Source organism: Saprolegnia diclina (genome assembly GCF_000281045.1).
Source record: "Saprolegnia diclina VS20 unplaced genomic scaffold supercont1.17, whole genome shotgun sequence".
In the NCBI taxonomy this organism is placed as follows: domain Eukaryota; phylum Oomycota; class Saprolegniomycetes; order Saprolegniales; family Saprolegniaceae; genus Saprolegnia; species Saprolegnia diclina.
In genome coordinates this window covers 726,944-747,541 of record NW_008246084.1, presented here as the reverse complement: position 1 = coordinate 747,541, position 20,598 = coordinate 726,944, and the positions used below count along the sequence as shown (strand labels likewise).

The 20,598-nt window shown below is 58.2% G+C and overlaps 12 protein-coding genes across 13 annotated transcripts; 5 read left to right on the top strand and 7 right to left on the bottom strand.

Annotated features, from left to right (window-relative positions):
• The first annotated feature begins 145 nt into the window (after positions 1-145).
• Positions 146-996, top strand: SDRG_06480 (hypothetical protein). Its single transcript, XM_008612260.1, has one exon. The coding sequence runs from the start codon at positions 275-277 to the stop codon at positions 923-925; it is 651 nt and encodes a 216-aa protein (XP_008610482.1). The 5' UTR covers positions 146-274; the 3' UTR covers positions 926-996.
• Positions 997-2,264: 1,268 nt separating this feature from the next.
• Positions 2,265-3,088, top strand: SDRG_06479 (hypothetical protein). Its single transcript, XM_008612259.1, has one exon. It carries the CDS (start codon positions 2,314-2,316, stop codon positions 2,944-2,946), a length of 633 nt encoding a protein of 210 aa, XP_008610481.1. The 5' UTR covers positions 2,265-2,313; the 3' UTR covers positions 2,947-3,088.
• On the bottom strand, positions 3,054-4,078 carry SDRG_06478 (hypothetical protein). Its single transcript, XM_008612258.1, has one exon. It carries the CDS (start codon positions 4,017-4,019, stop codon positions 3,135-3,137), a length of 885 nt encoding a protein of 294 aa, XP_008610480.1. The 5' UTR covers positions 4,020-4,078; the 3' UTR covers positions 3,054-3,134.
• Positions 4,079-5,290: 1,212 nt separating this feature from the next.
• On the top strand, positions 5,291-9,152 carry SDRG_06477 (hypothetical protein; the record flags this gene model as incomplete). Its single annotated transcript, XM_008612257.1, has 11 exons — positions 5,291-5,308; positions 5,400-5,739; positions 5,789-5,963; positions 6,019-6,184; positions 6,236-6,415; positions 6,461-6,636; positions 6,685-7,576; positions 7,624-7,922; positions 7,971-8,074; positions 8,128-8,592; positions 8,635-9,152. The coding sequence occupies 11 exons, from the start codon at positions 5,291-5,293 to the stop codon at positions 9,150-9,152; spliced, it is 3,333 nt and encodes a 1,110-aa protein (XP_008610479.1).
• A 2-nt stretch (positions 9,153-9,154) lies between these two features.
• On the bottom strand, positions 9,155-9,911 carry SDRG_06476 (hypothetical protein). Its single transcript, XM_008612256.1, has 2 exons — positions 9,757-9,911; positions 9,155-9,709 (listed from the first exon to the last, which is right to left on the bottom strand). Exons 1-2 carry the CDS (start codon positions 9,828-9,830, stop codon positions 9,184-9,186), a joined length of 600 nt encoding a protein of 199 aa, XP_008610478.1. The 5' UTR covers positions 9,831-9,911; the 3' UTR covers positions 9,155-9,183.
• Positions 9,912-10,242: 331 nt separating this feature from the next.
• On the top strand, positions 10,243-11,173 carry SDRG_06475 (20S proteasome subunit beta 2; the record flags this gene model as incomplete). The annotated part of the gene is made up of 2 exons (XM_008612255.1): positions 10,243-11,059; positions 11,109-11,173. 2 exons carry the CDS (start codon positions 10,243-10,245, stop codon positions 11,171-11,173), a joined length of 882 nt encoding a protein of 293 aa, XP_008610477.1.
• Positions 11,163-12,380, bottom strand: SDRG_06474 (geranylgeranyl transferase type-2 subunit beta). Its single transcript, XM_008612254.1, has 2 exons — positions 11,724-12,380; positions 11,163-11,675 (listed from the first exon to the last, which is right to left on the bottom strand). Exons 1-2 carry the CDS (start codon positions 12,318-12,320, stop codon positions 11,283-11,285), a joined length of 990 nt encoding a protein of 329 aa, XP_008610476.1. The 5' UTR covers positions 12,321-12,380; the 3' UTR covers positions 11,163-11,282.
• A 1,219-nt stretch (positions 12,381-13,599) lies between these two features.
• On the top strand, positions 13,600-14,684 carry SDRG_06473 (hypothetical protein). Its single transcript, XM_008612253.1, has 4 exons — positions 13,600-13,793; positions 13,842-13,964; positions 14,017-14,456; positions 14,499-14,684. Exons 1-4 carry the CDS (start codon positions 13,640-13,642, stop codon positions 14,652-14,654), a joined length of 873 nt encoding a protein of 290 aa, XP_008610475.1. The 5' UTR covers positions 13,600-13,639; the 3' UTR covers positions 14,655-14,684.
• A 93-nt stretch (positions 14,685-14,777) lies between these two features.
• SDRG_06472 lies at positions 14,778-15,763 on the bottom strand. Of its 2 annotated transcripts, none has more exons than XM_008612251.1 (3): positions 15,694-15,763; positions 15,226-15,637; positions 14,778-15,177 (listed from the first exon to the last, which is right to left on the bottom strand). In XM_008612251.1, exons 1-3 carry the CDS (start codon positions 15,731-15,733, stop codon positions 14,802-14,804), a joined length of 828 nt encoding a protein of 275 aa, XP_008610473.1. In that variant the 5' UTR covers positions 15,734-15,763; the 3' UTR covers positions 14,778-14,801. The 2 variants fall into 2 exon arrangements, with proteins under 2 accessions (XP_008610473.1, XP_008610474.1); XM_008612252.1 differs by having other exon boundaries at positions 15,226-15,634.
• Positions 15,764-15,770: 7 nt separating this feature from the next.
• On the bottom strand, positions 15,771-16,951 carry SDRG_06471 (30S ribosomal protein S18e). The gene is made up of 2 exons (XM_008612250.1): positions 16,866-16,951; positions 15,771-16,792 (listed from the first exon to the last, which is right to left on the bottom strand). Exons 1-2 carry the CDS (start codon positions 16,866-16,868, stop codon positions 16,325-16,327), a joined length of 471 nt encoding a protein of 156 aa, XP_008610472.1. The 5' UTR covers positions 16,869-16,951; the 3' UTR covers positions 15,771-16,324.
• A 585-nt stretch (positions 16,952-17,536) lies between these two features.
• On the bottom strand, positions 17,537-19,252 carry SDRG_06470 (hypothetical protein; the record flags this gene model as incomplete). The annotated part of the gene is made up of 3 exons (XM_008612249.1): positions 17,537-18,186; positions 18,238-18,628; positions 18,688-19,252. 3 exons carry the CDS (start codon positions 19,250-19,252, stop codon positions 17,574-17,576), a joined length of 1,569 nt encoding a protein of 522 aa, XP_008610471.1. The 3' UTR covers positions 17,537-17,573.
• Positions 19,253-19,446: 194 nt separating this feature from the next.
• SDRG_06469 (hypothetical protein) lies at positions 19,447-20,469 on the bottom strand. The gene has a single exon (XM_008612248.1). The coding sequence runs from the start codon at positions 20,458-20,460 to the stop codon at positions 19,558-19,560; it is 903 nt and encodes a 300-aa protein (XP_008610470.1). The 5' UTR covers positions 20,461-20,469; the 3' UTR covers positions 19,447-19,557.
• Positions 20,470-20,598: the final 129 nt, after the last annotated feature.

Sequence of the window (20,598 nt, the reverse complement as noted above, 5' to 3'; positions counted from 1 at the left end):
TCGGCTCCTTGCTGCGCCACGTCAAGTTCTTATTCTCGGTTGTTGATTAAAGAGACTCGACGCGACTGGACGACGCGCGATGATCGCCACAAGTTATCTTCCTTCGGCTCTCACGGGCTGCTGAGAATACCTGGTTCACATGCCACGATGCCTCGGCGTTGTTGGGCCAGGATCGAACACGATCGAATGCATCGCTGCGCGCATCGAAGCTGCGGAGTTTCACTGGGCTTCATTGACCATCGCGCGGCTCGGTTCACTTTGCCTTTTGGTGCCAATGACGACGAACCGTGCGCTCCCGAGCTTGAAGCTCACGTACTTTGACATGCCGGGGCGCGCCGAGCTGATTCGCCTCGTGTTGTCGCTGCACGACATTCCTTTCGAAGACGAGCGGCTGACCCGGGACGCATTTGCGGCTCGCAAGGCGTCGTTTCCGTTTGAACAAGTGCCGACGCTCACGATCGACGGTGTTGAGTTTGCCCAAGGCCACAGCCTCGCGCGCTATGTCGGGAAGCTCACGGGCATGTACCCGTCCGACCCAATCGACGCACTGCGCGTCGACGAGATGCTCTCATTTCAAGAAGACGTGGTACAGGCGCTCATTCCGATGCTCCGCGAGCAAGACATTGAGCGCAAGACGGCGCTCGCAACCGAGCTCGCGAGCAGCAAGCTGCCGCACCTTTTTGAGCTCCTGGAACGTCGACTGGCGGTGACCAAAGGCACGTTTGTACTGGGCGAGACCATGACGATGGCCGATGTTACACTGTATGTGCTCTTTGCCACGTTCAAATCTGGACGATTTTCACCCATGGACACTGCGTTCGTCGACGACTACCCGCACTGGCGCGCCATCTACACTGTGTTGCACGGCCATCCAAAGGTTCAAGCTTATTACGCCCAGCAGGCCGAGCGGAGCAAGCCCGAGTAGTTTCGTGATTTGCCAGGTTGGACTAAGACAAAGTTAACCGGGAGAAACAAGTCGCTGCGTGTTGTTCTGTGTGGACTGTGGTCGCGAAACAGATGGCTCGCACAATGCGTTGACGACGCGACACAGTTGCACATCGACGCCAGCGACGAAAGTTAGATTCTTCCTTGAGTCATAGAAGAATTTAACACTCGCCGTTGTTGCTTGTCAGCATAGACTATGACGACGCAAGTTAGCAAAGTCCATAGCTCCTTCGTGGGCGAACGCAAGAAGTTGCGGCTGCAGTAGTGGCTTTCGCACGCTCGCCGGTGTAGTCGTGCGAATAAGTTTTGAGCTTTTGCAAAGAACAAGTGCCCAACACCTGCGAAGAGACTCAAGTCCCATGGGTCGATATATAGGTTACAGTGTAGACGACGGAGTCCTCGCGACGGAGCTGACCTGTTACCAAACGCTACTGCGCTCAAGGGCACCAACAGTCGCAGCCACTGTAAGCAGAGCTTTGACTGGGGTAAGCAATGAAATACATGCAAGGAGCCCTTGATACCAAGCACAGAAGCGACGACGACTCGTCACGCGTTACTGGCCGAGCCTTCTCAGTGAATTGGAGGAAGTCCGACCGTGGTTACCAGTAGGGTGCCTTTGTCATGCGCGCTTTGCACGTTGCGTCAGGGGGCACTAGCATCTACTGCTGGGTGCAAAGCTAGGTGTGCTCCTGCACTGCAGCACGCGCGAGGACCTTGCCCTCTGCCCACAGTGGCGTTCATGGCGTCTCTTTGCGCTGCTAAACTGCTCATCCTACTTTTGACGGGTTCGAATGGTGTGGATGTGTTGCACATCGGGTGGTGGGCAAAGCACAGCTCCTTTCTTTGCTTCTCTCAACGCACTCCTTGGATCAATATGAGGACCTTACGCCACAGAGACAGCCCATGCGCTGCGGTAGTAGGCAACTTTTGTGAAAGGCTTCAAGCGTGACTCACATCCTACACCCAAGCCGCTTCGAAGGCCGACACACCGCGTGCCTTTGCCAGAAGAGGTCATGTGCATTGTGTTGTGCACTCCTTTCGGCCAGTGATGGGCTTATAGCGTGCATTAGCAAATCGGCTGCCAGAGGCTCGAAAAAGATGTCACTACAAGCTCCTTGTCCCGACTTCATCGCAGCATTGCATACGTGTATTGCCAAGTTTGCACTTTGGAAATGCAATGCTGGGCTACTGCCAGCTGGCGCTGCCACGTGCCCACGACGGACGTTCTTGCTACGAGTTCGACGGCATGTTTCGTAATGCCCTTGCACCTGCCACGCGCGACGATCCCACCCATGTCGACGCACTCCACACCTTCGTCACGACGACCCAACGTCCTTGTTCACTTTACCTTTTTCCATCGACAGCGCCATGCCCCACACGCACCCGCAGCTGAAGCTCACGTACTTTCCGATTCCTGGGCGCGCGGAGCTCATTCGGCTCCTCCTCTACATCCACGACATTCCGTTCAAGGACGAGCGCCTCACAATGGAGATGTTTTTGCGCCGGAAAGCCGAGTTTCCCTTTGAGCAGATGCCGACGCTCACGATCGACGGCGTCGAGTATGCGCAGAGCCACTGCCTTGCGCGCTACGTTGGGAAGCTCACGGGCATGTACCCGTCCAACCCGCTCGATGCACTGCGCGTCGACGAGATCCTCGCCTTTGAAGACGATATTGTCAAGACGACAGTCGCCGTGGTCTACGAAAAAGACGTCGTGCGTCAAAAGACCATGGCGACCGAGCTCTCGCAGACGACGCTGCCCAAACTCTTTGGCCTCCTCGAAAAGCGGATCGCGATGACCAAGGGCGTCTTTGTGCTCGGCGAGACCATGAGTATCACGGACATTGCTCTCTACGCACTCATGGCGACCTTCAAGTCGAGCCGCCTAAGCGTCCTGGACACACATTTCATTGACAAGTGCGCGCACTTGCGCGCCATTCACGACGCCGTGCGCGACCACCCCAAAGTCCAATCGTGGAATGCTAAGTACAATGCGTACTAGGACAGTTGATGCCTATTTCCCAAGACGCGTTATCTGTCGTTCTTGCTTAGAGGGGCTTGGGCTATCTCAGTGCTGGCATACCGGTAGCTTTTCCGACTCGAGTATAAGGTCCATACACAGCTAGCAACGCATGTGTCGGAAATGAGTAGTCGTTATGAGGACGATATTACTGTCGGTTTTAGTACCTACTATGGCGTCGCCTGGAGAGAGTAGCCGACGAGGAGACCCACGGGCTCGAACCCGAGGCTCCGATACGTTTGGTTGGACGCTTTGTTGTCCGCACCGGAAATGAGCATGTGCGCAATCGCCTGCGTCGGACAAATCGCTTCAACATGCAGCGCGAGGGCAGATGTGAGCGCCTTGGCATGGCCCCGACGCCGCGCCGAGGGCACAATGTAGATCGGTCCGAGCATGTACACGGTCGTGTCGGCCGTCGTCATGGGCGGCGCGAACGCGCCAAAGCCCACACGCGTCTCGTCGACGACATGGAAAAACATGCGGCCGGCGGCAATCGAGGACGTGACGGATGCGGTTGCTACCTCGCGCGGCAGTTCCGACCCGTAGCAGTCCATCTTGAACGCGATCATCCAGTCGACAAGAGGCTCGATGTCGGCGTCCGTGGCCGGCACCAGCGCCCCAGCGGCATTCTCTGGTGGCGTCAGTGTGCCAAGGCGATAGACAAGACCAGGTTCGCCGCCTGTGCGCCACGTGGTGTCGGGGTGCACTTGCTGGTAGCCGTCAACGAACGCATTGGTGCTGGGCTCGTACCCGTGGATCTCGGTCACGCTCGTCACGCCTTGTGTCGCGACGTACTCGCCCAGCGCAAAAGCTTGATCGTACGTCATGTTGGGTCCGAGCGACGGACCTTGGTTCGCTGTCAGCACTGCAAAGGACGTGGGCGTGTGATCGCTGTCACCCGAGAGGAGGTAGAACCACTTGGTCTTGGTCGGCGTCGGAGGCGACTGCGTCATGGACATGGTAATGAGGTTGCTGGCTTCGAGCGCCTGGAGTCGAAGCGGCAGTGTCGCCGCCATGAAGGCCTCGGCCGTCGCCACTTCGGTGATCGTGACCATCGCAGTCAGTTTGTGTCTGCACCCGCGATGTGACACGAGCAGCAGCCGATGGCGTTCGCAAGTCTCTTAAAATGAATACTTGAAGACCAAAAGTGCAAGGTGCGAACCACCACTCAATGGTGGACAGCATCGAGATACTAGCTTTGCACGTGTCGACAGTGCAGCTCTTGCTTCGCGAGGTCCTTCCAAACACACAGGACGTCTTGTCTCGAGCAAGGACCAGTGGCGGCGTCGGACACGAATATCAATTGCTAGAGGTACAACTTCAACTCGAAGGCGAGTGAAGCACTGTTTCAGATTCCTCCCAAGCCCGAACAGGAAAGTTCATTTTTGTCTGCCATTGGTACGTTGGACGAGATGCATGATGCGAGCGCTTCACGCCGCCTCAGGTCACCGCCATCTCTCTTATAGCATTAGTAGCACCGCGAACTGCTGATTGAAGCCCAACACCAAAGGCAGCAAGTGCAAGAAGCATCTCTCGTTTGCCCGGGGTGCAATCCCCGCAAGATTCGCCGTGTTGTTCGCACCAATGCGAGCCTCTCGCGAGCGCCAACAATATAGTCCATAGTTAGTGCCCAGCTACAAATTGTATACATTGTTGCACTGACGACGACGAACCTACTAGTACCTCAGCTCTATCTCTCTGTCGTCTCTTAACTGGTAATTGCCTTTATTCATTTGGCGGACGCGCCCTCAATACGTTGGGAGCTATAACGAGCTGCAATGTGGTCAAAAGAGATTAGCCCCTGTATCTAGGACGTGTATGGCAGAATTTCGGTATCGCGACAACGTACTGCCGGTGCCAACGCTCTCAGCACAGTTGACATCGGCACGTGATACCGTCTTATTTCCCTCAAGAGCGACATTGTCTGCTAGTATTTGATCTACCTGGTAGTGTGCAGTTGTCGGTTTGGATTATAGCAATTTATCGTTTGCCAACGATGCCGTGGCGGTCCAGGAGGCCAGAATACCCAAGTTTGCATCTAATGGTGACGACAATCCCAGAAGAAAGAAGAAGGAGATAAATACGTTCCTTCTAGGCATAGTATGTCAACTGCACTCGCACCGACCCGAGAGCTTTCCGAGAACGGAGCGTTCTTGTGAACGGCGCAATCTATTGCCGAAAATAGTGCCCTTGATATGCGGCATATGCCTCAAATTACGGATAACGGTGCCATCTCGTGAACAACACTCTTTCTGTATACCATACAACGGCCAAGTCTCGGGAACTGGCCAAGCTTTCAAATCCAGAACTGCGAACGGAGCGAAGGATGAAGCCGACGATGCAGGTAGGTCGGCGCGGTTCCCGGCATCCGTGGGCCTCGGGTCCTCTGGAAGATGCATGCAACTGGATGGAAGATCATAGTCTCCATGGGGTAGGCAGTGAAGTGGCTGGGCATGGATCGCCACGGCAAGATGGCGGTCGCGCCGGCCGCGGAGCAAGTGTTGAAGCCGCTCCCAGAGACGCAGCCGATCAACCTCATCAGCATCTTTGGCGCCGCACGACAGGGCAAGTCCTTCCTCATGAACCTCCTCGCGAACCAGCAAGACCTCTTCCGCATCTCAAACGAGAAGGAGCCATGCACGCAGGGCGTCGACCTCTCGAGCCACTTCATGCCGTTGACCGAGTTTAGCCGGCAAAACGGCAACCCAAGCGTCTCGAGCAGCATGAAGGTCGGCTTTGTCGATGCGGAAGGACAGGGCGACCGCGACATTACATGTACAAGGACAATCTCAATCATTGTGCATGGCCTCATATATATGCATAGACGACTCGCGCTTGGTGTCGCCGGTGCTTTTGACGTCCAAGGTGGTCATCTTCAACTGGAAAGACTCGCTTCAAGCCGACCGCATGCTCAACCTCCTCGCCGTGCTCGCCAAGGCCGCGCAGAACGTTGAGCTGGCCGATGGCGACAACCGCAAGGTGTTTGGCCACCTCCACATGTACGTCGCCCGTCTTTCCCTTGGTCTCGACCAGTTCTCATGCAACGCTAATTAGCGTCTTTCGCGACTGGAACTTTGTCAATACGACGCCCGAGCAGGTCTACGATACGCTCTTCAAGAAGGAGAAGGGCGGTGACAAGGAGGTCGGGAACCGCAACCTCGCGCGCCACGAGCTCGTCGACGCCTTTGAGAGCATTCAAGTGTGGCTCTTCCCGTCCCCGGTACGCCATTTTTCGTGGCTCATGTGACCTCGCTAACCCATCACAAATTAGGTTGTCAGCACGGCCCAACTGAGCGAGCGCATTCGCTTTGATCAGCTGCAGCCGTCGTTCCAGACGCAGATGCGGGACTTGCGCAAGACGCTCTCGAACCAGCTCAAGACGCCAATGCAGTTCAACAATCACACGCTCACGGGCCCCGTGCTCTCGGAGATGATTCCGTTCGTTGCCGAGGTACGTGGCGTCGCGGCTCGTATTTTCTCTTATCATGTGGACTAGATCTTGAACGACAACCGCGTCATTATGCCCGAGTCCATCTATGCGTCGATGCGCCGCGCCGAGGCCAAGAAGAAGCAGCGCGAGTGCGAAGACGAGATGCAGCGCATGTGTGACGCGCTCCTGCAGTCGGAGACGCTCGTCTCGACAACCGACTTTTCGAGTCAGGCCACCGATGCGTATTCCTTTGTACGTGCTAAACTGCATGTCTCATGGTATCCCATTAGGTTGATGGGACTCCTTGGTTCGACGATGCAGTCGCTGCAAAAGTACCCCGAAGACGTGGTCGAGGAGTGCAAGAAGGGACTCCACCTCTTCCTCGAGCGCCAAGTCGACGCTAGCGCCAAGGCCAACAACGAGCTCGTCTTGGTCCACTTCCAAACACTCATGGATAACGCCAGCGACAACCTCTCGGCCCGCTTCAACGAACTTGAGGACCAACTCCCGCTCGCACCCGCCGATCTCAGCACAATTTGCGACCAGACGCTGGCCAAGGTCACGGCGCCTCTTCTCGAGTGCCCGACGTCGACGGCGACGACGTACCACGGCGAGATTCGCCGGCTGCAGCAACAAGCGACCGCCTTCAAGGAGCGTCTCCAGCATTTGAACGAGCGTGCGATTCGGACGCGCACGACCGAGCTCCAGGCGAAATTGTCCAAGGCGACGCTAGAGCTCAAGGCCAAAGGTGTCGCTTGGCTCGACAAGCGCATCCAGGCCAAGGCGCCATTCACCATCGCCATGCTCGAGGCGCAGCTCACCCAATGGCTCGAGACGATTGATGTGCCGCCGCGCAACGACGCACTCGATGACCTCGACGTTCGCCAAGAGCTCCGCGTCTTCTTTACGCAGCTGCTCGAAGATCTCAAGCGTCAGTACACGCTGCACGTGCGCCACGTTTTGCACCAGTTCCACGTTGATGCCAAGGCGGCGCTCGAGCGCGAGATCCACCGGTCGCTCGGCGACAAGACGCTGCCGATGGAGGACGCGCAGCTCGTGTCCGTAATCCACAAGGCCAAGGACCGCGTCGTGACGGAAGCTGCGGAAGCTATGCAAGGCTGGAGCTTTCCGCAAGAGGACATGGAGCATTTTGGTGCGCTCATGATGGAGAACATGGAGCAGGTAGATGGTCCGCGTTCGAACAATGGTGACTCATGGCCCATCCCTAGTTTCTCGGGCAATTTGGCGCGCAGAACCGCATTGTGACCCAAGACACGGCCAGCCGCCATGCCGCGAGCGTGTACCAAGAGACAAAAGACGAACTCATTTCGCTCGTCCACGACGGGCTTGTCAAGCAAATGCCGCTGAGCGACTCGAGCATCGACACGTACTTCAAGGAAGCCGTGACGCAGGCTGCCGAGTACATGCTGACGCAGGCGCCGACGTCGGACAAGTCGGCGCTGGACTGGGAAACCAAGTTTCATGTTGATTTGACCACTGTGAAGGCCCAGCTCCGCACCATCAACCAGTAGTCTCGTGTTTGAAATGTGATCCCGTACGACAAACTGTGGTGTAGGAAGGAAGTCGAGAAAAAGGAGTGGATGGAAGCCGCCGAGGCCGAGCGCATTCGTCTCCAGGAGCTCGAAAACCAAGTCCAGCACACGGAAGCCCTTGCCCAAGGTACACACTGTTGACGCCATGATGTGCCACACAGGAGAATTGTGATAACTTAGAGCGGGAGAAGCAGATCAAGTCGATCTTGATCGAGAAGGAACAGACGTCGGCGCACTTGACGGAAGAACTCTCGTTGCAGACGACCAAGACACAGGCGCTGGAGCAGCAGCTCGAGGCGCTTCGAGTCACAGCCGAGGAGATGGCAAAAGAAAAGGCGCGTTTGGCTGAGCAAGCCACGAGCATTGCCGCCAAAGAACGTGCTGACAAGGAGAAAGCCGTCGCCGAGCAGTCGCGTCGCCAAGCCGCGCTGCAGAAGGAGCTCGACGCGATGCAAGCGCAGTTAGCGCAGCAACAAGCGATTCTCCAGCAAAAGGAAGAGGAGGCGCGCCTCGCAGCGGCCGCCAAAGCCAAGGCCGAGGCCCTCGAGCGCGAAAAGGAGAAAGCGTACGCGCTCGCCGAGACGGAGCGCGCGCTGCGTGAAAAGATGTTGGCCGAGGCCAAGTCGAGCCAAGCGTCCGCGGCCGGTACGCACTTTCTTGAAGCAAAGTGTTTATCCTGTGACGTAGCGCTCCAAAACAAAATGTCATCGGCGCTCGAAAAGAAAATGCGCGAGTCGGAGCAGCTCCAGACGACGCTGGCACTGGAGAAGGCCAAGGCCGATCGCCTCGAAGCCGAGCTCAAGCGCGTGCGCGCCGAGGCTGTGAGCCACGAGCGCGAGAAGGAAAAGTTTCGCCAGCAAGCGCTCAACATGGAGGTCTCGACCTCGAAGCTGCGCGAGCACGCCCAGGAAGAGTCACGCCGCCGTGCCGAAGCGGAAGCTGCTGCTGCCCAAGCAGCCAAGGCAGCCGCGGCTGCGGCTAAAGCCGCGATGGAGGCAGCGGCTGCAAGTCCGGCGCGGGCGGGCAAGCGCAAAAGCGACGGCGACGAATCGGGGCGCAAGGCCAAGACGCTCAAGGTCAAGGCGCCGCTGCCCAAGATGAGCCTCGCCGAAGCCAAGCGACTGGCCAAGGAAGACATGGACAAGCGCATTGCCAGTCGTGCGTCGGCGCTGGAGAAGGGCAAGAAGGCCAAGGCCAAGCCATAAGATCTGAGACACGACACTATTCCATTTGGTCTTACGACGCGGGATCCAATCCGAGAGCGAAAAGCTCGCAGAGGATTGTCGAGCGGAGGTGCTTGTAGTGCACGAGTGCCCACGGCGTCAAATGCGTCGTCCGCAGCTGCTGCCATGACGCATCCGCACACCGCATGAGCGCATGCCGGAGCTCTGCCTGCTGCGTGTAGGACGCCATGGCCCAGAGATCAAGGAGGAGCTGCACGTAGCTATGCTGCACCATAAAGGTCGTCCCGTCGTCGGGTCCCGGGGTCTGCCAAAGCCCGATGTGGACTTCGACATAGGCGCGGTGCAGAGCGGACGGGGCGCGGAGACTCGGCAGCAGCAATAGTGACTTGGCCACCGAGAGCCGAAGGGTCGTCGCGTCGATCGAAGCGACTCCGTCGCCAAAGACGATGGGGCTGCCGCGCAAGAGCGGCGACAGTAGCGGCAGGACGTCGGGCAGTGACGTGGCATTGAGATCGGCGAGCAGCTCGGTTGCGATGGCCGCGACTGCGTTGGACGTGGCATTCTCGTGCACTGCAAACCTACCACGCTCCGTCCATTCGATCAAATGCTACTGCTATCGTCGTACCGGTTGCTCCAGAAGGCGCCAGGTACCTCGAGCGCCGTCGCGACCACCGCCAGCGCGAGAAGAACCCGCAGCATGATACGAGGAATTCTTTGATTCTCGAAGCTGCCGAAACGTTGGAGCTTATTCTTCCTCGCACGGTTGCTATCAGCAGCGGAGATTGATACGACCATCATGGGTCTCCGTGCTTGACGTCATGCTTGGCAAACGGCGAGGCGATTGGGCTCACAGCGCCTTGGCATCATCCTGCGCCTGCAATGCTCTGGAGCATACTAATGCTTGCCGCATGGATCGAGGATGGCCTAGTCGTTGCATTGTCTACTTCATTCCTACTGCTTCCCATGGCGTCGACCTCGGTGCTCTCGCCAACCTGCCATCGCGATCTAACAAGATCCCGCACGCAACTTAAGTGAGCGGTCCGCCGGATTTGTGCGGTGGTGCGAAGTCTCTTATCCGGACAAGACGCCATTTCCGAATTTCCGCTTGACGATGAGTGAGTTCCGTAACACGACGGGCGCCGAGCCGACGGCCTTTGCGACCGCCAGCGCCGACGTCGGTGGCTTCAGCTTCGAGAACGTCCGCCGCAACGAGTTCTTGGCGGCTGTCGGCGCGACGTCGCAGGCAAAGTTCCGGGTGCAGAAGACGGGCACGACGATCGTCGGCGTCGTGTACAAGGACGGCGTCGTGCTCGGCGCCGATACGCGCTCGACGGGCGGCAGCATCGTCATGGACAAGAACTGCGAGAAGATCCACTACATTGCGCCCAACATCTGGTGCTGCGGCGCCGGCACGGCCGCCGATACCGAGAACGTGACGCAGATGATTTCGTCGCAGTTGGAGCTCCACCGCCTCAACACGGACACGTCGTCGCGTGTCGCGACCGCCATGACGCTCCTCAAGCAGAAGCTCTTCCAGTACCAGGGCCACCTCTCGGCGGCGCTTGTGCTTGGCGGCGTGGATGTCAACGGCCCGTCGCTTTACACGATCTACCCGCATGGTAGCACGGATCGCTTGCCGTTTGTGACGATGGGCTCGGGCAGCTTGGCTGCTATGAGCATCTTTGAGGCTGGCTACAAGGACGATATGACGGAGGCCGAGGCCAAGAAGCTCGTCCAGGACGCGATCCTTGCCGGTGTTTTCAACGATCTCGGCTCGGGCAGCAACGTCGATGTGCTCACGATCAAGAAGGTCAACAACGAAGTCGTTGTCGAGAAGGAGTTCAACTGCATCACACCCAACAACGTCGCGGAGCTCCGCAGCCGGGTCAACCGCAACGTCGTGACGTCGATTCCGCGTGGCGCGACCCGTACGTCCTCCATGATCTCGCATGTATGGCCGACTCATGCGTCGCATAGGTGTCATTCGCCAGCACTACGAGCCCATGGTGGTCGTCGAAGACGGTACGCCCATGGACCTTTAAGCGCATCATTGGTTATCCGCGAAATGAACGCGACCGTATCATGCATGCATGCGCTTCATCTCACTTCCCATGAAACAACGCACGATTAGTAGTACTAGTAGTAGAATGGCTACGGCAGGATCTGCGCGGTCAGCTGCAAGCGCTCGACGTCCCGCTCGGGAATGGCAAAGACAGGGTGGATGCGCTGGAAGCCGCCAAAGTCTTCCTTGCCGTCGAAATACCCGAGCATGCTCAGGCCGCAAATGCCAAAGAATGTGTGGTAAATGTCGGCCACGTTGCCGGGACGGTCGGCGATCCCGCCGTCCTCCTTGTCCTGGCAGTTCAAGATGAACTGGATGAGCTTCTCGCGGTTGATCCAGTGGAGCTTCCCGAGCAAAACGAGCGACGAGATGTTCCACCAGCTGTAGCACACGTCGGCCTGCTTCTCGGGGCGGCCGTTGAGACCGCCCGAGTCGCACTGTCGCTCGCAGAGCCACCAGCCGAGGCCATTCGCGTCAACGTACTACGCATACAATTCTGTGAGCATCAGCCCTCGAGATGGATATGCAACCTGGTGGAGCTGCTGGCCCATCGCAAGCGCGCCGACGGCCGTAAAGATGTGCCCGCCATGCGACTCGCAGCCAGGAATGTTGCCAAAGCCGCCGTCAAAGTTCTTGCACGTGGCGAGGTACGCCATGGCGCGGTCGTTGTCGATCTTGTGCTCTCGCTTGAGGATCTTGAGCACGCTCAGCGCGCAGTACGTAAACTTGGTGTCAACCTCGCCGTGCTCGTCGCCCACGAACGAGCCGTCGGGCTGCTGGAGCGACGCGACAAAGTCGGCCGTCTCGTCCACGAGCACGACGCTTTCTCGTCCGAGCATCGCGAGCGCCAAGACGGCGTGGCACGTGTAGAGCAGATGGCGATCGTGGCCGAGGTTGCCGCCAAAGCCGCCGTTCGGGTGCTGGCACGCAATGAGCCAGTCGATGAGCGGCGCCGGCGTCGCCGCCTCCTTGCCCAGCGCGGCGAGGCAGCCGACCGCCCAGTAGAAGCCGGAGACGCGCATGTGCTCGCTCATGCAGCTCTCGAGGCTCTCCTTCTGCTTGGAGAGGTTCGCCACGTACTTGAGGTGGGCGCCCAGGAAGAACGCGTCGTGCTGCTCGGTCGCCATGCTGACGCAAGATTTCTGGGGCTGCCCGAGGGACCGGCGACCAACGAGCACGTGATTCGTGGAAATATTGGAAAATAGACCACTCCGAGGCCGAGAAAAACGTATTTACCGCCTTTATAGCCAATCCAACGCCAGTATGAGGGCCGCATGGAAACGACACTGCACAACTTTGCGCATGGTCTATTTATCGAGTTGAAGATGCGATTTGTGAATTTTGACAAGTACAACATGAATGAATAATGACTTTCGAGCGAAATTTACTCAATCGGCGGTTGCTTTTGCACCTTCCAGCGCTGCGACTCGTCCGACATTCTCTACTTTCTCTGCGCGAGACGACACAAGCGCTCAAAGCCACCGTTGAGGTCCTGAGGCAGCAGCTTGAGAGCGCTGCACCTATCTCTGGATGCGCCACAAAGTTGGCCACCAGGTTTGTCGACGTCGGTTGAAACCTCGCTCCAAGCTGTCGACTTCATTCCCACCACCGCACCCTTGCGTTGTAAAGCCAAGAGGGAATCGAGGTTGCAACCGACGTCGACAAACCTGGTGGCCAACTTTGTGGCGCATCCAACCGCTCGGCGGCTAACCCAAGGTGGCATGGTACATCTACAATGACGACTCCCCTACAACTATTATTCTTATAGATCGACAGCACTACGCACAGTACTAGTGTTGCATTGACAGTGGGTCACGTGTGTCGTTGCTCAGCTGCAAACGCTGCCGCCAGGAAGTAGAGGAGTGCACTGTCGGCGCAACCAAGCGTGAGGTTTTCTCGTCGCGATGAAAAGCAGGTACAAGGATGTAGTCGCATAGGTAGTTATATAGGTTGATGAGAAAATGCAGTCGGTTCATCCGATGCGGAATTACTGCCATCAGTCGCGCACGAGTCCCTTGCGCTGGTGAGCTCGTCCGGAGCTTGGCGCCAAGTCGAGAATGACCCGGCGGCGTCTGATTGGTTACTGCAAGCGCTGTCAAATTCAGATAGATTAAAATCACGCCACTCAAGACGAACTACGTCTGTGCTGTGCGTGTATTTGGGCAGATTTTAGTCGATCTGTCTAGCTGACAAGCTATCCATAGATTCAATACGCGTGTTTGGGAAACACTACGCTCGCTCGAGTAGTTGCTGCGCCATGAAGGCGCGTACCAATACAAAATGGCGTGATTCTAGTGGCACCGAAAAATGACGGTGCTTGCAGTGGAGAAGGCAGTATATAATGCGCACATTTAATTACAGCTTGTTATTTGTATGAAAAGGCACGAATAGCTTTTTAAAAGGACCGGTCGGTTTGGCAACGGCTTGGTATTCTTCATCCAGCAGCATGGCGGCGCAGGCAGAGATCAAGGCCGAGGACTTCATCAAGGCCGGCGAGAAGGCGCTGAACCGCTTCTCCATCTTCTCGAGCAGCTCCAAGTACGAGGATGCGTCCGAGTGCTTTGAGAAGGCGGCGAACCAGTTCAAGATTGCCAAGAAGTGTAAGGCGACTGCTGCCATGAGGAAGCATGGCGCATGACGCTGCGTAGGGCAAGAGTCGGGCGAGTGCTTTGCGCGCTGCGCCGACTGCCAAATGCGCTTGAAGGAGTCGTCGCGGGCCGCGCAGTTTTACCAGCAAGCGGCCGAGGCCACGTCCAAGGCCAACCCGCTCGGTGCGGTCCATCGTCTCGCCATGGTCTCTTGGCTCATGACCGCGTCGTGTAGATGCAATTACGTACTACAAGACAGCCATTAGTATGCAGTGCGAGGCCGGCCGCTTCTCGAACGCGGCCAAGCTCCAGAAGCAGATTGCCGAGATTTACGAGCACGGCGACCATATGCAGGACGCGCTCGAAGCGTACGGCCAGGCGGCCGAGTACTTTGTCGGCGAGAACCAAAACTCGTCGGCGCAACCAATGTTCCTCAAGGTCGCGCAGTTTTCGGCGCAGCTCGAAAAGTACCCCGAGGCCATGGAGATCAACGAAAAGGTCGCGCGGAGTGCGATGGAGAACAACCTCCTCAAGTACAACGCCAAATCGCACCTCATGAACGCAGCGATTTGCGCGCTCGCGACCAAGGACATGGTGCTCGTCAAGCAAAAGCTCGACGAGTACAACGACATTGACTACTCGTTTGGCGACTCGCGCGAAGGCAAGTTTGTCGCGGTACGTCATCTTCTTCCTCTGTGCATGCTCATCGCGCTCCAGGCCATGGCGACCGCGTACGAGACCTTCAACACGGACGGCTTCTCGGACGCCGTGTACGAGTTTGACACGATCACGAAGCTCGACCCGTGGAAGGTGACGATCCTGCTGCGCGTCAAGGAGGCGATCGCGGGTGACATGCACGACGACCTCACCTAAGCGCGTCAACGCTGTTCCTGCATCTTCCTAGCGTCTTTGTCCTGTGCATGCGTCATGCATACAACGCAGCCCAATGCATATGTCGACGTCGTAGCCCTGAGAACCCACAGAACGCAAGGAAGATGAGGAGCAAGGACACGTAGTCGATTAGTCGCCGTCGTCGTCGCCAATGAGGCTGAGCTTTTCGGAAAAGGTCACGGACGGCGACGTGAGCGGGCCTTGGGTCGAAAAGTAGTAGCGCTGGTAGGCGGGAATGGCCTTGTCCGCGTCCGTGCCCGTGAGGAGAACGCCGGGGAAGCACTCCTTGCGCACCAAGGCCGCGCGCTCCTCCTCCATGAGCTTTTGGTTGAGGACAAACCACTCGGGGAGGTGGGGCGGCAGCGTCACGAGGTCGACGTCAAAGAACTCGATGAACTGCTCGTTCTCAAACTTGGTCTTGGTCGTGCCCGCGAGGTTCCGGTACTTGTCGATCGTCGAGGTCAAGCTCCAGTTCTGGAGCCGGCGCAGGCAGCCAACGATCGATCTAGTGCATGCATGCATCTACCTCGTCCTTGAGAATTGAAGAGTGTACCCCGAGATGTGGATGCCCGTCTTGCACATGATGAGGACCGGGTACTTGCGCTGGTCCAAGATGATCTCGATCGCTTCCTTCGCCATGCCCTCCGAGAGAGTACGGACGTTGCGGTACTTGGCGCCGAGGTGGCAGACCGTAATGTCCTTGTCCTTGAAGAAGTCCGAGAGCTCGCGCCCGAGGTCGTCGCTCGAGAGGTACACGACCGTGTTGAGCCCGAGGCTCGAGATGAACGAGAAGGACGTTGCGTCAAACTTGTTGCTGCGGAAGACCGCGCTCTCGACGACGCCAAAGTACAGCGGCGGGTTCACGCTCGGGAGGCTCGCCAGTGGCATCGGCGTCGGCGGCGGCCCCGACGACGACGACGGGATCGTGATGCTCAAGCCCGCGGCTGCCGACGACGACGGTACTACTAGTCCATGCAAGAGGCTCCATGAGGCGCGCTTCCCCGAGCATGGGACCACCTACATGGGCCATCGGCGTCCACGTCCTTCCCGCTCGCCATCATCCTCCAGTCGGGATCCACGTGCTATTTAAATACTTTTCACGGACATCTTATTTTATTACGCCCGACGTCTGCTCCGAGATCGCAAGTCGCTGGCATGGCAAGGTCGGTCGGGATAAGCGCTGAGCGGACTGCCGAGGCCGCTCGATGCTCCACTTGCAGCACTGCTGCGGCGACGAGGTAGAGGTGCTGCAGCCAGGTACGAGGTGCTGCTGCGGCGTATGGGACTGGTGCTTGCGGCGGCGAACCAAGCCACGACGGCGAAGGCGCCCGAAGACACCATTTTGTGATGGACAAGTTGTCTTCAGGACGACGCTTTGACGCTAAATCGTCGATCACTCCAGTGACGAGTATCTAACGAGTGCTCTCGTTGGCTTGCCATCCTGCGTCGGTAGCAGGCGGGCGTGTGCAGTTGGATACGGCGGGCAGACCTAGATGAGGAGGCAGTCGAGTGGGTTAAAGCAGTACGTTGTATTGTTTTAACGCCAAGTTTTGTTATCGCCCAACAGTCAAAACGCGAGGCAGGCAGCGCCCAGGACCAGGGAGATGGCCTTGGGCACCACAGCTCGTAAGAGTCGTAAATTAGTCGCCAATTTACTTCTTGCCCTTGTCGGCGAGGAGACCGACGGTCGTGCGGCCGCGGCGGCCCGTGGTACACGTGTGCTGGCCACGGACGCGGAGGCCCCACCAGTGGCGGAGACCACGATGGATGCGGACCTTCTTGAGGCGCTCGAGGTCGTCACGCAACTTGGTGTGCAAGACGTTGGCCACCAACTGCGACGACTTGCCCGTCTTGAAGTCCTTCTTCCGGTTGAGGAACCACGCGGGGATCTTGAACTGCATCGGGTTCTGGATGATGGCCACGAGGCGTTCGATCTCATCGTTCGTGAGCTCGCCGGCGCGCTTGTGGATGTCCACTTCGGCCTTCTTGCAGATCATGATCGCGAAGCGGCGACCGATACCCTGCACCGACGTCAAGGCGACCCACGACTTGCGGCGACCGTCAACGTTCGTGTTGAGGATACGAAGGATATGTTGGAAATCAGGACCGATCACGAGCGACTAAGACAGCAGCATCATGAGCTCTCTCTCTGCGCGCTTCCTGGAGCCAGCATTCTCAGGACACGCAACTTACCATAGCTGTTTGGCTTTTGCAGTTTTGGGCTTTGGCGACAATGCTATCCCGTAGAAATCGATGTCCCGTGAAATGACTGGTTCCAACACTATACGACCCACCACCAATACCTCTCGCCCAATCAGGCGCGCGCATTTTCTTTTTGGCCAATCCCAACGCGCGAGATTGGGCTCCTCGATACAAGAACTTCATACGCGCTACTGGCACAGCCGCAATCTTGGCGCGGGCGGCAGGCGGACTGCGACGCAGTGACGCTGACGACCACCTTGCGGCAGGAGATGCGCCGCGTTGCCATACGCAGCACCGGCGCATGGACCGTGCGAAGGGCTCACCGCGGCCTCGCAGCGCGAGAGGCAGAACAGCGAACGCTACACGCGCAACAAGGGCGAGGATGAGTGCACGGACCGCCGTGGCTGCAGGAGGTGGATACGCTAGCATTGTCTAGCGGTACACGAGCAGGGATAGCTTTGTGGCAGGGGCGGACTGGGCTATCGCGACGGAGGACCTAGGTAGTGTGACGTCCTTGTGGTCTGTAGGAGTGTGCCACTGTGTTCCGGCGCCACCACCGATTGATTGCGCACATGACGCCGACTGCTCGCGTCGGCGATAACTCTGTAGCGCATGCTGATTGCAATGGCTTTGATTGAGCTCTTGGGCGGACGCACACGCTGCTTTAACTGGCGCACGAGAACGAAGGTTGTAGTATGTTTACGGTCCCTCTTCCTCCTGTTTGGCCGCGAGCAAGTCGGTAATCTCATCGTCTACGATACCGTCGTCGTCGTTGTCGACGTCGGCGGTCATGGAGAGTTCGCGGTGGTGGCTTGCGGCCGCCGCGAGCGCCATGGCCTCGATCTCTTCCTGCGGGTCATGCTCGGGCAGCAAAAACAAAAACGTGAGCGGCACGAGCTTGAGCACACTCCGCAGTAAGATCGCAAACCAGAGGTTGTCGTACGAGTCGCGGCTAATGCCGAGGAGCGTGCAGAGCGTCGCGCCCCAGTAGCCGCTGACCGCGCCCGAGAGGTTGGCGACCGCCATCAGCAGCGCGAAAAACGTGCCTTCGATTCCGCGCGGACAGAGCTTGGAGCAGAGGACGAGGAGGGGCATCATTTTGAGGCGGCTAATGATGTCTGACAGCATCGCGTCACCAATGACGAACCATTTGTCGGGAATGCCCAACGTGAGATTCGTGCGCGTCACGAGCACAATCTCCACGAGGCTAATGACACCGAGGCCGATCTGCGCGGTCGCAAAGCTGCGGCGAAACGGAAGGTCTTTGCACCAAGTATTGTAGACAACCGTGCCCAGCATGAGGAAGACGTACCTATCGAAGAGATAAGTGGTATCCACGATAGAGAATATAGAGGATCGATACCCCAACGCTTGGACGTTGCCCATAAAGTCGGGCGAAAAGTGCAGTACTTCGGTCACATAGTAAAACTGGATTTGGCTAAACGACGGCGCGATGGCGCCCGAGGCAAACATATAGAGAGCCGCCTTCCAGATGACGGGAACGCGCATGGCTTGGCGCAAGAGCCCGACTTGGGTCGACGCGAGACGCAGGCAGCTCGGTCCATGGCGCTGCGCTTGGATCTTGGTCTCCTTCATGAGCAGCGAGAGCACCAAGATCGTCGCGGGCCCGAGCATCGACACAAGGAACACGCGGGAGGGGCCAAAGCTGGTCGTGACGGGGCCTGCGAGAAGCGACCCGACAATGCCACCGAGCGACATCATGCACCACGTGATCGACTGGAGGTCGTTGGCGCCTATGGGATACAAGCCATTGAGTTGGAATCGTTTGGATCGTTGGGGTTGAGCGGTATACCATTCTTGGGGTCGAGACGCGACATTTCGACGACGAGGGCGTCGATGATGACGTCGCTCACCGCGGTGCCGAGGCTGGCGAGCAAGATGAGGAGCGTGATCTGCGCAAGCGCCGTCGCCGGCGTTGTCAGATGCAGCCAAAAGTAGGCGCAGAGGCCGAGAAGGCTAATGAGCACAAGGTACGACTTGCGCCGGTAGCCGCACAGCGGCAGCGAGTCGGAGAGGATGCCGTAGAGCGGCTTGATGGCCCACGGAAAGCCCGCGGTCGTCATGATGGCCTGCGATGCCGCCGGCTGCAGCTTCAGCACGTCCTTCATCAAGTACGCGATCGCGAGCATGCTAAAACTGCCAAAGCCCTGCACAAAGTAGACCATGCCGACCAGCGTCAGAAACGAGAGCCCGAACGTGTTGACAACCTTGGCCTGCCATGTGAGAAAGCCCGCCAGCACCGTCGGTGGCGTAGCATCGTCCGTCGTGGTCTCGCCATCGTCTTCGGACGGCGACGTCGTCCGCCGACGCGCGCAGGCGGCTGGCACAGCGTCCAGCGGGTCGTGCTGCACGTCCATGGCACGAATTCGCGTCAGCGCTGGCACGGTATCCGGATACGCCGGTTCGCGGACGGCCGTGACGTGGCGGGCGCGACCACGATTTCTGGCATACGACCGCTTGACTTGTGTATTGCAGCGACTCGTTTTGGCTCGTCGACTTGGTGTGCCGACGTACTAGCAACCATATGCGTTGCTGGACGAGTCGCGGAGCATGCAGGCTAAAGACCTTGATTACACACATACTATATAGCGCACGGCATCGCACTTGGTCGACGTGCTCTTCGACTACGTGGGAGGAGCTGTCACTCTTCGTTGTCGTCCGTCTACGGCGCGTCACGCAGCTCGTACGTCACGTCGCGTTCGATGGCCACAAAACCAATCGCCTTGTACGCAGCATTCGACGCCGGGTTCTTCGAGTCGGCGTAGAGCGTTACGATGGCGTGCGGCGTCGGACGCGCCTCGAGCAGCGTCGCACTCATGGCCGCCGTGAGCGCCTTTCCGAATCCTGTGCCGCGCGCCTTCGGAGCCGTGAAGATCGGGCCCAGCATGTACACGGTCGTCTCGTCAGTCGTCACGGGGGGCGCGACCCCCCCAAAGCCAACCACCGACCCGTCGACGACCCAGAGGTAGAGTGCTTGGCGCGTGATGCCGCGCGAAATGAACGCCAACGCTTTGTCTTCGGGCTCATCCACGCCAAAGCATTCGCGCACAAATGTGACGTACCACGCGGTGAGCAGCGCAGTGTGCTCGGCGGTCGCCAGCGCCAAGACACCGAGGGTCTCCATCGGGGGCTGGAGCTCGCCAAGTCGGTAGAGCACATCGTCTTGGGTGCAGTGGCCACGGCCGAGTGCAAAGCCCTGGACGCTCTCAGGTGTACCAGATACTGAATCAAAGTCGGGTAGATCGTGCAGCGTTAGTAGGTGCTGAGCCAAATCCCGAGCAGCGCTAGCATCCATGTGGGGGCTCAAGCGCACGCCACGGGACGCCGACACGATAGCGTACGAAGCAATGGGCGACGTCTCCGATGCCGAGAGCACAAACCACGCGGCTGACGGATCGAGAAGCGAGAGGCACCCGATGCGGTTGCTTGCCTCGAGCGCTGTCAAGCGAAGAGGGCATGTGGCGTCCAAGAAACTGCTTGCGGAGAAGAGGCGCTGGATGTGCATGGCAGACACACTTTGATAATGAGCAGACGCATGCATGCATGTCAGAGGACCAACGCTCATCTTTCGGAGCTGTGGGAGAGGGTGCTGTGGGAACAGTCACGAATGCTACGTTATTGAAGGCGGCTGGACCCAAAGACATGTGGTCCACAAACCACGTGCAGCAAATTCCCGCGGTGACACCACATGTACCACTGCGAT